Genomic DNA, 13470 nt, shown 5'->3' with positions numbered 1-13470 from the left:
TTAAGCAGCCAAAGGCTCAGATAGTGATCTCGAGGTTCAAGAGTTAGAGCCCAGCATTGGGCTCTGTGCTGACAGTTTGGAGCCTGGAGCCTGCATTGGATTCTGTGTTTCTCTCAGCTCCTCCCCTACCCCCACTTGCACTCTGTCTCCGTTTCTCTCAAATAAATAAGGCATTAAAAAGAAAAAGAAAAAAGGCAATACATAGCTGTGTGTGTTGGGGTGGGGTGCTAAACAGTATATATAGTACACATAAGAGTGACCCAAAATCATGTTGACCAAATTCTTGTTTTGTTTGGGGTCAGCACTTCTATTCTGTCCAGTGGCCCAAGATGCTCAGAGAGCTCCATCCAGCTGTACCTTCTGCCTTCCTCAAGTGCACTCATGTAGCCCCGAAGTCTCTCGTAGAGGCTAAAGTCCAAGTTCTGACTGTTCTTGTCAGGGACCAGCTCTACCCCATTAAGGCAGCACCCTTTTGAAAAGGAGCATACTGAAGATGCTTTTTCTTCAGGGATGGTTAAACGAGGTAAGTGGGGTGAACAGAGTCAAATGCCAGCCTCTCCCTTGTCCCCAGTATCCCATCTGCTCCAGAGCTTAGTGGAGATGCTTGCTATTTAAAACAAACAGCCTTACTGGCTTCACATGATCATCTGTTTATTTGGGTCATGTGGGGACAGCAGCCAGGGGATGTTAGGCAAAAGCAAGGGTTTAGAAAGGAGGCTTTTTCTGAGCCTGCTGTTGCCTACAGGAGCCTGAAAATGGCTAAACAGATTTCTCATCAGCCAGGGCTTCCCCTGCGGGGAAATGGACAGCTGCGGGGAGATAACCCGCAAGCAGGGTAGAAATGAAGAGGGGAATGGATAGAAGAGCCATTTAACATTTTAGCCCCAGCTTCCCATTCCAAAGGGATGGAATTGAGGAAAGGCTGGCAACTGTATTCATTCAAAGGAAAGAGAAAAGAAGTTTTCTGATGTTTCAGCAGAAAGGTGAGCACTTTGTGGGAATGATCCAAAGCCCAGCCATTTCCAAAGAGTTGTTCAAGTTACTTTTAATGGCTTCTAGGTGCCTAGTACCTTTGGAGCAGGACACTTGGGCCACCCAACATTGTGTACTTGTAGCTTTTTTTTTTTTTTTTTTCATTTATTTTGAGAGAGGGAGGGAGGGAGAGCAAGCTGGGAGGGGCAGAGAGAAATGGAGAGAGAGAATTCCAAGCAGGCTCCACGCTGCCAGCAAAGAGCCTGATTTTGGGGGGGGGGGGGGGGGGCTGAACTTAGGAACTGTGAGATCATGATCTGAGCTGAAATCGAGTTGGATACTTTACCAACTGAACCACCCAGGCACCCCAATCATTGCGTACCTTTAGAGGACTTCTATTTTGTCTTCGTCATATCTTGTGCATCCCAATGCCCAGTTTAAATCCCTCCATTTAATATGCTGAGCTAGAGGCATTCCCCTAATAAGGCTACCTTCCACCCCCACCACCCCCACCCCAACAAAGCATTACCTACATATGCAACCCCAAGAGCTATGAAAATCAAGTTTCCTGACCTCTACGATGCATACATAATAATGGCAAAAATGAAGCCAAAGTACAGGTATTTACATTAGATCCCGGAAAATGTTCAGGCCTAACTTCTAGTGTTTTCCAAGTGGTTTTAGGAAGCTTTTCACATATCATAATTAGATCAAGACCAAAGGGAGAAAGTCAGGATGAAGAGGAAGACACTCAGGGACACAGCAGACGACATTCGTTTAACAAATTTTTTTCCTGCTTTTTTTTTTTTGTTTTATTTTGAGAAAGAGAGAGAGAGACAGCATGAGCAGGGGAGGGTCAGAGAGAAAGGGAGACACAGAAACTGAAGCAGGCTCCAGGCTCTGAGCTAGATGTCAGCACAGAGCCCGACGCGGGGCTCGAACCCATGAACTGTGAGATCATGACCTGAGCCAAAGCCGGACGCTCAACCGACTGAGCCACCCAGGTACCCCCACTTAACAAATATTTATTGTGTGCCTGACATGTGCCAGGCACGGGGCTAGGTATCCTAGCCAAGGCCAGCTCACCTTTGGTAAGCCAGGGTGGGGTAAAAGGTCAGAGCAGAACTGAACTCCACAATAAAACCTGGAAAAGGTTAGCTTTGCTCTCTACCACCATTCTGGACATAGCACCAGATCATATGAATACACAAAGACTCAAGAATGCGGATTTTGCTAGGTTCCCAGATAAGCATACTTTTCTAAGAAGGTATAAGAAGCAATTAAGTGGACTTTAATTTGGTCCACTGGAGTGGACTGAACTGGACTCCTGACTGAATGAGGAGCAGGGTTCTGAACTTCTGATAAAGATGTATCCATCATTCACTCATGAGTGAAGCGGGTTCCTCAGAACTGTAAGTTTCCATTGAAGTCCTCACCTACCTCCCTTCACTCCCACTGAGGAAAGGACTTCTGAACCTACAGAACAGGTAAAACCAAGTCACGAACTTTCCCTTCTTACTTGCCTCATATGACCTCACAGCTCGACGAGTTGAGATGATCTAGCCTAACCTCCCAAAAGAAGGGGTCTTATCCAAGGTCGCAAAGCAGCTTAGTGTCAGCTGGCATGAGAAGTGGTCTGGTTCTCCCTGGACAACATGGGACAGTGAAGCCTGGGGAAGTGGGTCCAGAGTAGTCCTTGAAAACTTCACAGAAATGGGTGATAGAGAACTTCACACCTTTTGGCTACAGACAGGAAAAGTTAATAACTTCGTTAGTGGTGCCCAATAAAAAAGTTTAGCAGATGAGTGAGAAGGCAAGGAAAGAGAATCAGACTTAGGGTCCAGAGGCTCAGGTGACCTTGAGGAACATTGAACTGCATCAGGCCACCGAAGAATTAAGGGCTTCTAAGTGGGCCTGGGTAGATAGCCACTCCTCGCTGGTACTTGTGTCCGGCCTGAAAAGGTGACTGGGGGAAAAGGGGCAGATTTTTATCCATGCAACCACCCTGGGTGTGGACACTGAGTAATAAGGAAAGAAATGCAGTTCGGGAGCAAAAGGGAGGAGCATGCACTTTGAGCTTTTCTGAGAAGCCAAGGTAGCTAAAGGCAGCAGCTAGAGACGGGGGTTTAGAGGACTTGGGAGGAGGAAGCTGATCAAACTGGAAAGGCATGGAGGAAAGGATGAGAACTTCAGCTATCCCTCTAAAGAAAAAAAAAGTGGCTTTATGAGAGAAAATGAGTTCAGGTCAATGGGAGTGAAACTGGGCAAGGTTGTGAACAGAGTGAGGGCTAGTCTTGTAACATGAGTCAAGAGCCAGCTGGGTCAAGTAGAGGCAGGGAGTGTCCATGGCAGGGGAGCTCCCCCAGGGCAGAGGGGCTGGGCCATGATACCCCACGGAAAGGACTGAGGTCACTGTCCCAGCAATCCAAGCTCACACCTAAAAGGCAGGCTGCAAAACCCAAGAGAGATCAGCTACCTGTGTCCTGAACAGATGCCTTCTAAGAGCAGTGGCCTGTCGCCGGCTGGACTGCCTAGATCCAGGGCTCAGCCCACACCAACAACTGCATTTCTTTCTAAAGCCCCAGGGCTCACTGGGAGAGTCTGTACTGGACAGGGTTGGGGACACTCCAGGAGCCACATACCAGCCTATGCCTCTCCTCCCACTTCCACGCTGCAGACGGATACAGTACAGGACCCCATCCCCACCCTCCGGCGTCTGGAGCACCTTTCCCATCACGTCAGTTGGCAGTGCGAGAGCTTTACCGGTCGTCTCTCTGAAGAGTTGCTCTGTGAGAACTCGGAACCATTCATTAAACACATTTAGGTTCTTAAACCTCACATCATACACCAATACAACGTCAAGTGTTCCATGTAAAAAATAATGCCAAAAAGAGCCATAATAAAATACAAGCAAACATTTTTTCTGCTCCATGGGTGGTGAAATAGATTTCTACCCTTAAAGGAAACAAAGAAAATATGAAGGCAGAGAATGACAGATTTGATTACATAAACCCTCTACAAGCTCCTAACTGTAAAAACAAAACAAATAAAAAGGTATATGACAAAATGGAGGTAAATATTGGCAAATGTGTCCTTGCAGTTCAATAACAAAAATAACACTTGTATGGAAAAATGAACATAGAACAGAATTTAAATTTTATAAAATATAGGAGATAACATATATAACATAAATATATGAGAATGTCTGGTCTTGCTAATACCATAATAAAATTAAAATGAAATTAAAATATTACAATGAAAATATTTTTGTCTATCAACTGATAAAGGATGTTTTTATAAAGATTTTATATTTCAGTAATCTCTATACCTAGCATGGGGCTCAAACCTACAACCCAGAGATCAAAAGCTGTACACTCTACCAGCCGGCCAGGCACCCCCAATAAAGGTTTAAAAAATATCAGCCTTGTAGTACTATCAAAGGAGTGGTTAAAACTGACACGTATGGAAATGTAAACTAGCACAACCGTTTTAGTGACCAAATTGGCAATATACACAAAGAGCCTTTAAAAAGGTCATATCCTCTGCTTCAGTAATTTTTTTTAATGTTTATTTACTTTGAGACAGAGTGTGAACGGGGGAGGGGCAGAGAGAGAGGGAAACAGAATCCTAAGCAGGCTCTGTGCTGTCAGCGCAGAGCCTGATTCAGGGCTCAAACCCACAAACCATGAGATCATGACCTGAACCGAAATCAAGTTGGATGCCTAACTGAGTGGGCCACACAGGTGCCCCTGCTTCAGTAATTCTTATAGAAGTTTATCCTAAAGCAGTAAGAAAACACATCAAGATTTTTTAAAGTAAACTCTACCTAACGTGGGGCCCGAACTCACAACCCTCAAGATCAAGAGTGACATGCTCTACTGACCGAGCCAGCCAGGTGCTCCACACATCAAGATTTCTATACAAAGATACTCACGAAAGCATTATTTACAACAGTGAAGACAAGAAAATTAAAATTTCCAGCAAGGAACAACTAGTTTAGTGAAGTGACACTCACAATATGACACATAAGAAAACAGGTTGTTTGTTAACAAACCCAAAATATTAGCAGTGGTTGTCTCCGGACAGTGTGATTAACTGGTTATTTTAATTTTTACAAATTTTCCAACACAGAAATTAGTTTTATAATCAGAAGGTTATCACAATATATTGCTACATGAAAAATATTATAAAAGTCATATACAATATGATCCCACATTTGTTATTTAAAAATATATATGCATATAAAAATACTAAGATAACAAAATGTAAAATAACTCCATTTGAGTAGTGGAATTAGAAATTTCTAATCATTATTTTCTAAATTCTTATAATGAAAATGCATTATTTTTATAACTATGAAATTGTTAAAGGGGAAAGTTAGTTCTCAGGAAGGGCCTCAGATCCCTTCATCCCAACGGTGACTTGTCCCCATGGATCCTTTCCATCCCGGTCCTCCTTCTGAAAGCACTCCTGTTTCACTCCCCGAAGTGGGTTTCTTCGTCTCCCTCCTCACCACCAAACCTATCCGAATCTCTTTCTGCTGTTGAGCTCAGAAGTTCCCCAGAAATGGTTCAGGCGACCCTTCCAATGCACGTGGGAGATGAGGAGGAACACTAAGGCGGTGGCACTGAAGATGCAGAGGTTGGGCTGAATTGGGGAGATATTTGTAAGATGCAAGATTTTGGTCCCTGGTGGTGAAGGAGGGAGAGGAACAGAGACTTCTAATCCGGACAGCTAGAAGAACTGTGATCAATATAGGAGACAAGCAGGTATAGATAAGGTGAATCTGACACCATCACGGTCCTGGGGGAGATGTCCAGCAGGTGGTTAGGTATGTGGACGTTGAAAATTCAAGAAAGGTCTAGACTCAGGAATGATGAATCTATAGGTGAGCGGCAGTTGAAGTCATGGGAGCGGATGCAGCCAGCCATAAGTGTGCTAGGAGCAAAGAGCAAATGAGGAACCTGGATAGAATCTTCGGGATTCTCTTTAAAGAGGTGAGAAGAACTCTAAAAAAAGGAGGGCAGACAGGAAGCCGACTTGAGGAGCTGAGGTAAATGAGACTTAGAAAAGTGGAGGCAGTAAATATTTAAACAATTCTACCACCTGGTGGTGAAAGAGGTCACAAACTGATGGTCTACCAGGTTTTTACAGAATACTGAATTAACTGTCAGGATTTACAATTAAGTACACTCATAAATCTGGATTTCTGGCTTCTTGCAAACAATCAGAACATCCAACAAACACTATTTTTGCATGGCAACAACCAACAGGAATTAAGAGCTACTCCCTCTTAGTCATAACAAGAGCTCTATTCCTTCTTGCCTGGCCCTTGATGTAGAGGTTTAGGAAACATACTTCCTTTGTGAATGAATAAAGTCCTTATAGGTGCTCACCTAGAGTTCAGAGAGTTTGGTTCATAAAGCCCCACACTTGACCCTGAAGGGAGGAATCCTGGGACAAACATAGCTGAATTAAGGATCCTACACCAGAGCAGACCAGGAACTCCCCCTTTCCCAGCAAGAGCTATCAAATCTCTTGAACCACAAAAGCCCCGTGCGCAGGCCCATGCACAGCCACTGTCTCAGGAGGAGCCAGGCCCCACAATGCTCTCTGCATGGTCTTCCCTTTTTGGACAGCAGTAGCACAAGCTGCCATTTCCCTGGGGTTGACTTGGCTGGCTTCACCAAGTCCCCTAGCTGGGAATTTCCTGGCTCTAGTTTCTAGACTCTTGGGCCACACTCCCTGAATGGGTCCACATGGCAGGCAGCCGTTTCTTTCCTCCAGATTTACATGAGTTCATTCATCCTACCTGGGGAAGAGGACTTGCTGTTTTTCTGACAATTGCTACCTTCTCCAGTAAGATCAAAAAGCACTTCAATTCTGTAAGTGAAATATTTGGAGCTGCCTATTAAAATATTAAAAAAGTAAAACTCTTCTTCATTATACAATTATGTATTGTCAAAGAGTTATTACCTAATTATCAGTTATTTTACATTGATTTTGATCCAACATGTGCTTGCACTAGACATTTTATTATGTGGTTTCCCTAACTACTTAATTATCTGCACTACTGCCAAATGCAAAATTCTATGAAGATCTGGTCGCATAAATTAAGAACTAATTATAAGCAATTTCATTTATCAAATCTTGCTCATTGATCATAGGCTAGAAAATAATGCTACCTTCAATTGTGAAGCCGGGAGAGAGAGGCTTTTTCTCTCTTCCCCGTGTCTTAAAATATTAAGTCTCCTTCCCTAGAGGCAGGTCAAATGAGTCCAAAAGTCCATTTCCATATTAAGTGTAGTATTTGTTATGAATCTTGAGATCTGGTATAAGAACCCAGTCTCAGATCTCTGGACCTGAATTCAAACCCCATCTCTATGACTTAGCTCTGTGAATTGCGTTAGGGCAAGTCGCTTAAGCTCTCCGAGCTACTATTTCTTTAAGCTAACACAGAGGGACATAAACCACTGTGCTGGGTTATTAAATGAGACAATTTAGGTTAGAAGATGGCCAATCAGTTCCCTGTTTGTCACTCCAGTACACGGAAGCAGAGGTTTTGTTTTTGGTCAAGAAGTGGAACTCCATTCCGGTCCTGGACCCCTGACAGGAGTCTACTGGTAGATTTCCTGACCAGAAATGGAAAACTGAAAGATGAGCAAGTGGAGAAGCCCACTCTGCTCATGCACTCCTCCAGGTGTCTTAGTGCTGCTCTCACCTAACGGCTGCTGTTGTGAAGCAAGAATCCTTCATCTTTGGTGTGAGGACGCCAAGGCTTAGTGAAACTGATTTACCCCTTGAGTGGAACTGGAACATAAACCCAGGTGTAATGACTGCAAAGTCTCTTTTCTGCTTTTCATTCCCCTAGAGAGGTTGGAGAAGCATCTGGGATTTATAGATCCTTTGCCCTCCAGGGAACATCATATAGAAGCCAATTCTGCCAACCCAGCTGCAGATTCTGGTCTAGTCCATTGTACCTCAGTTTCTTAGCACATAATAAGTATCCATGATCCTCCACTTCCCCATGGAGGGCCTGGAGTCCCTAACGTTTCTGCTTGGACTGAGACAGACAGGCAGGCCACACCTCAAAGGGCAAGCAGAGGTGCAAGGCCTTTGCTCAGTCACAACACGGTCCCCTGCAGTAAAAGCACAGCCTCCAAAAGGCAGCGTTAGCTGTTCCAAAAGGGAGCATTAACTGTTCCAACCAGTAATTAAAAAATAAACTGATGTTTTAGTCATTTGGGTGAGTCACAGCAGAGGATCTGAATGTCTTTCCAGAGCAGAGTGGGAACTCTCTGGTATGTGAGTGAGGCCCTCCTGCTAGTGGGGTGAGCCCCACACAGGGCTTTCTAATACTGTACTGGCACAAGCACCCAGACTTTGTACTTGGGAGCATTTAGAAAGGTTCAAGACCATCAACGCTCTACTCCAGAAGGCAAAAGCCAATTCATTCTCACTAGTTAACCTCTTCTAGGTTTTACTGGGGTTAGTGCCCAATCAGCAAACTAAATCTCCTGGGCACCAACTTCTCTACTGAAGATGTGGTCACATCCCTTTCCTAAGGGCACCTCCTGGGTGGCTATAGACATGATGCACCTTTGAGACTTTCCTTCTCCCAGCGGGCTCCTTCCTTTTCCAGACTGGACCCTTTTCCTCCTAATGTGCAGATCTGTTGGGCCCATCACCTCTGGGCCCATCCATAAAAACAGATGGAACTTTTCTGTGAACCCACACAGACCCAGAGCTAGTAATACATATGTTCTACACAGAAACATCCTGTGTGGGAAACAAGGTCCAGCTAACCTATTGTAAACAACATACTACATGCATGCTACTCCACCAGCCAGATAAACCAAACCAAAACAAGAATTAAAAGACAAAAGAAGAGTGAAATGCTTCTTAGAACTTTCTATATTAACTACCTGGAACATAAGACTTCTGAAAAATCACTGTTTAAGATAACTAAACATTCCCTTCCAGTATCTCCATTAACTAGATACTAATAAAAGGTTAATCCAAAGGACTGACTTAGCCTGTATATATTCTAGAGTAGCGGGACACATGGAAATGAAATACTGTCAATTGGGACCGTAAAGAAACATGAAAAGGCTGATATATCCATAAAGAGATCACAGAGTGGGGAGTTTTTACCTTTTTCTTCTTCTATTTTTCAAATTTCATTTATGTGAAAATGTACTTGTTTACATACAAAATATTTTCTGGGTAGTAAAGGGATATTTCATGAAAATACCAAGGGCACAATTTTATTCATTCACAGAGAAGTTAAGGTGCTTGATAAAAGGGCCAAAGATGCCCTCATGTGGCTAGAAAGGAAAATGCTGTGATTTAAGAAAGATGGAGGGGCCACTCCCTTCTTTTAAGAGGCCTTGGGTTGTCCATGGGTTTTTGCACCTTTTTCACACCTTGCAGTTTTATTACTTGTCAAAGTAATATGGTATGCTCACATCATTTCCATCAAGAGAAGAGACATTTCATAATTTCAAAAAATATACACTAAAATTTTAAGTAATCAACACGAACCCTTAAGATCAGCCGAAACTCCACCACAGTGACACAAACTCTGTAGGACTCACAGCAGCGCCCTGGTGTGTGAAGAGCAGGGCAAGGATGGGGGATGAAGGAACCAAACTGTTGGAAGCAAAGCCGATTCCAAAGAACAAAAGCAGCTTTAGTCCTTCTTGGAAAACAAGTTCAGCTTCTGTTTCTACCTTAGTTATCAAGAGATCAGAAGCCAATGCCAGGGACCAGAATAGAAAATAAGATAATACCACAAAGATTTAAGTCCATATAATCTATCAACATGAACTTGACCTCCAGACCCTTAAGGCAAACATCGCTCAACCTTATCATACATGGGTTAATAACCTATTTCTTTTAAGAAAAAATTCCTTCTTCCCTTATACCAGAGGTGTAGGTATCACACATCACACAATTATAAAATATATGCATAATGAAAATAATTTTTAGATTTTTTTAAAAAACATTTTCAATGTTCTCTCATTAGACAGAAATAAACTATTCTTCTCAGAGAAGAAAATGAAGACATCCAAGTGCAAAGAAGGCACTCAGAGCTGCAGCCGGAAGCTTCCCTCATTACATAGCTTTTAGATTCTACCAGGGTGAGCTGACCGCCCATAAAACCTTCCCAGGACGCCGAGCCCTGAACCCGGGGCACTGCCACACACAGAGGCTCCAGACACGTCTTTTGTGCCTTGGGTCACACAGAACACTCTCCGGGAGGCTCTCGGTGCCAGAACCCAAACAAAGGCTAATACTGTGCTCAAAATGCGTTTTGAACAGGCAAGGAGTGTACATAAACACACACCACTCATCTAACACAGAAAAACACAAGATGTTAAATGAAGAGAGCCTAATATAAAATTAAATATACAGCCTGAGTAGAGAGTTAAACCCACATACTTATGCACCCCATCAATAGATTAGAAGGAAAACATTAAATACCAATAGTAGTCATAACTGAGAAGACTGTGACTAGGGGTGATTTTGTTGGTGTTTCCTACTTTGATTTTCCAAATCTGTAAGGACCACATGCTACTCTTTTATAATCAAACAAATAAGCAAATAATACTTATTGACCGTTTATCAAATGAGTAATTGCCACCTAATTCAATTATCCTAAAATTCTGTCAAGATAGACATAAGGTTTGGGGCCCACATAAGATTTAAATGTGTCAGGAGGACAGTGGGGATGGGCACAAGAGAAGATTCCTGAACTGGAAGAATCCAAGGGCCTGAATTCAACCTTGGCTCTGTGGAACCTGGGTATTGATTTCCTCATCCTGTCAAACGAGAGGTTGGGCTAGTGCTTCCTAATCCTCAGCGGGTCACCGACCCCTCTAAGTCAGAGATCCTTCTGTCTGGAGAAGTGGTGGTGGTGCTGGGTGTTCACAGAGCTTTTAGAAATAATCCAGGAGTTTTATGGACTTTCTAGAGGTTCTGGGACTCGTTAGCATGTTCTCTTCTGCAGCTCTGTTTTCAATGACAGAGGGAAGCAGAATATGGTCCTATTTTCATTTCTTGAATCTTTGCTGAGGGCCAGGACTAGGAGCTGCCAAGATATGCCAAGATCAAAAGTTTTTTGCCCTAACCAAGAGCCACTTAAAAAAAAAAAACTTTTTTAATGTTTATTTTTGAGAGAGTGCGCACGAGTGGGAGATGGGCAGAGAAAAGTGGGGGGACAGAGGATCTGTGCTGACAGCAGAAAGCCCCGGTGCAGGGCTCAAACACATGAACCCTGACATCATGACCTGAGCCGAAGTCGGATGCTTAACTGACTGAGCCACCCAGGCGCTCCTAACCACCTTCCAAAAGGCTTAACTACTCAGCCCCATTTGCTTTGAGGATAGGAAGGAGCTTCAGCACCATACTCAACAAGTTCAGTCTAAACAAAACATGAGACTACTGGTGTAAAATCAAAATCAAGGTGTGAAAGGTGAGCACAGCAGAGGGTAACTGAGACACCAAGAGAGCAACAGAAGACACCCCTTTTCTAGGCGCATTCCTGCTGAATCCTGACATTCCGGCGAGAAACATGTTTTAGGAACATGCTCGCCCTGGCCTCAGAATGCTCGAAGGCAAACAGGGCAGCACATAAGGGATTACGAGAGGGCCACAAAAAGCATGATGTGACCAGCTACGACATCTCTGCTAATAAATGAGACTTTCTTAAGCAACATACTGCTCATAACTATCTTGCTCCATTTATTTCTTGTTTTTACTTATTTTTTATTTGAGAGAGAGAGAGAGAGAGAGCAGGGCAGAGGGGCAGAGAAAGAGAGAATCTTAAGTAGGCTCCACACTCAGCGCAGAGCCCAATACAGGACTTGATCCCATGACCCTGGGATCATGACCTGAACTCAAATCAAGAGTCAGAATGCTCAACCAACTGAGCCACCCAGGCACTCCCCCCACCCCCATTTCTTATTTCTATCATCAATCATTTATCCATTCAGAGCTATGAAAATACTTCCCCCAACTGCAGTATTCAAACAGGATAGACAGATTTCAATAATGAATACTCTTATATTAAAAATAAAAGCTCCACTTCAAATGTCAAAAAACAAAAAAAACCCCAGAAAAACAAACGCAAACCATACATCAGTAGAACTGCTACAAAACAGTACTTTCACACAGGCTAGAGGTAGGGTTATGGCTTCACTCTGTTGTATCTCTGTCACATCTGGGAGTTTTGCTTACCTAATGGTTTCTGAAATAAGGAGCATCAAAACAGCTATGAATCAGGAATGTGATGTTTCCAGGAGCCCTCCCAGGACAGCCCTTCTTCCTGGCATCACTAAGCTTTCTCCCCCCACCCCCCATTAGGCCAGTCCCTTCCTCAGGGATCAAGCCTATGTACCCAGATAAGTCTTGCAGGTGACTCCAGAAGTGGGCACAGGGCCTAGCTGCCCGCGGTACTGCCTCCATTCAGAGAATGAGAAAGCCACCCCTCCTCAAGAAGCAACTATGGATGACAGAGATAGCATGATACTCTGTAGTTCTGACCCAGACCAGACTCCAAAAACAATCCTTTTGGCCTCAGCTAAGCTAAGGTGATCAGCTTAAGCCAGGTTTAAATCCCTCCTGAATTTACTGATGGCTTTTTATTGATGCTGGTAACCACAATTTTTCCTCATGAATTACCATACTATTGCCCAGTAACTTTAATAAGGGGGATTGGGCAGGGGTTAAAAAGAGATTAATTTCTTTCCTTCCTTCCTTTTTTTTTTTTAAAGGATAATTGCACATAATCACCAATGGACCTATGGTGGAATACCTCTTGCCACCCCAAGGCAAGCTACTTTATGGGAACTTCCCAGCTGTGCAAGAATTTAACTAGCAACAAGCCTGAAAATTTGGTTACGTATATACGTACACAGCTGGTTCATCAAATCCCGATTCTGGCCCTCCACCCAATGCATTTCAACTAGAGCATCATGCACCTCCTTCTTTACATTTATCAAACACTTGAATAAGTAATGTCCAGCCACTCCTTGGAGATGGGTCCCTTTTTCAGGCACTGGGCTGCTGAACTGCTCAGAAGCCTCTCGGTCCTGGGCTCCACTGTTAGAGCCTTTACAATTTTCTGAAGCCTCTGTCCCTCCCTTTTCCTCACTCCTTTCATCCTCCATAGGTTCTGGGTTTTCATCCTGGGAAAGCAGATCCTGGTTTGCGGAATGGCCCTCGACAGTGGCGGATTCATCTTCCTGTGCAGCAGGCCCACACAGGGTGCTCTCCCGGGGACCCTGGGCCAAATCCTGGCTACTGCCAGACTCTCTCGGGGTAGACTTCTTCTCCTCCAAGGCTTGGATGACGTCCTCAGGAGCGCGGGGAACTTCTCTCAGCTGTCTTACTCGCTCTCGTTTCTTTCTCCTTAAGTGAATCCAGGAATTTTCTATTGCTGTTAGGAAAAGGCTAACCTCTTCCTTTCCACAGGGGACTCGTTTATGCTGGACC

The 13470-nt window shown here is 43.9% G+C and overlaps 1 protein-coding gene across 2 annotated transcripts in view; it reads right to left on the bottom strand.

The window, feature by feature from the left end:
* Window positions 1-3872: 3872 nt before the first annotated feature.
* Window positions 3873-13470, bottom strand: part of METTL16 (methyltransferase 16, RNA N6-adenosine) — a 72202-nt gene continuing 62604 nt past the window's right edge. For both annotated transcript variants that reach the window (XM_077749593.1, XM_077749594.1), the window contains one exon: window positions 3873-13469. In XM_077749593.1, coding sequence (XP_077605719.1) covers window positions 12846-13469 — 624 coding nt within the window. In that variant the 3' untranslated portion in view covers window positions 3873-12845. The remainder of the gene's footprint in view (window position 13470) is intronic.

This window comes from Crocuta crocuta, unplaced genomic scaffold, assembly GCF_008692635.1.
Source record: "Crocuta crocuta isolate KB4526 unplaced genomic scaffold, BGI_CrCroc_1.0 scaffold149, whole genome shotgun sequence".
In the NCBI taxonomy this organism is placed as follows: domain Eukaryota; kingdom Metazoa; phylum Chordata; class Mammalia; order Carnivora; family Hyaenidae; genus Crocuta; species Crocuta crocuta.
The sequence above is the reverse complement of the archived record's forward strand: the minus strand, read 5'-3'. Positions and strand labels throughout refer to the sequence as shown.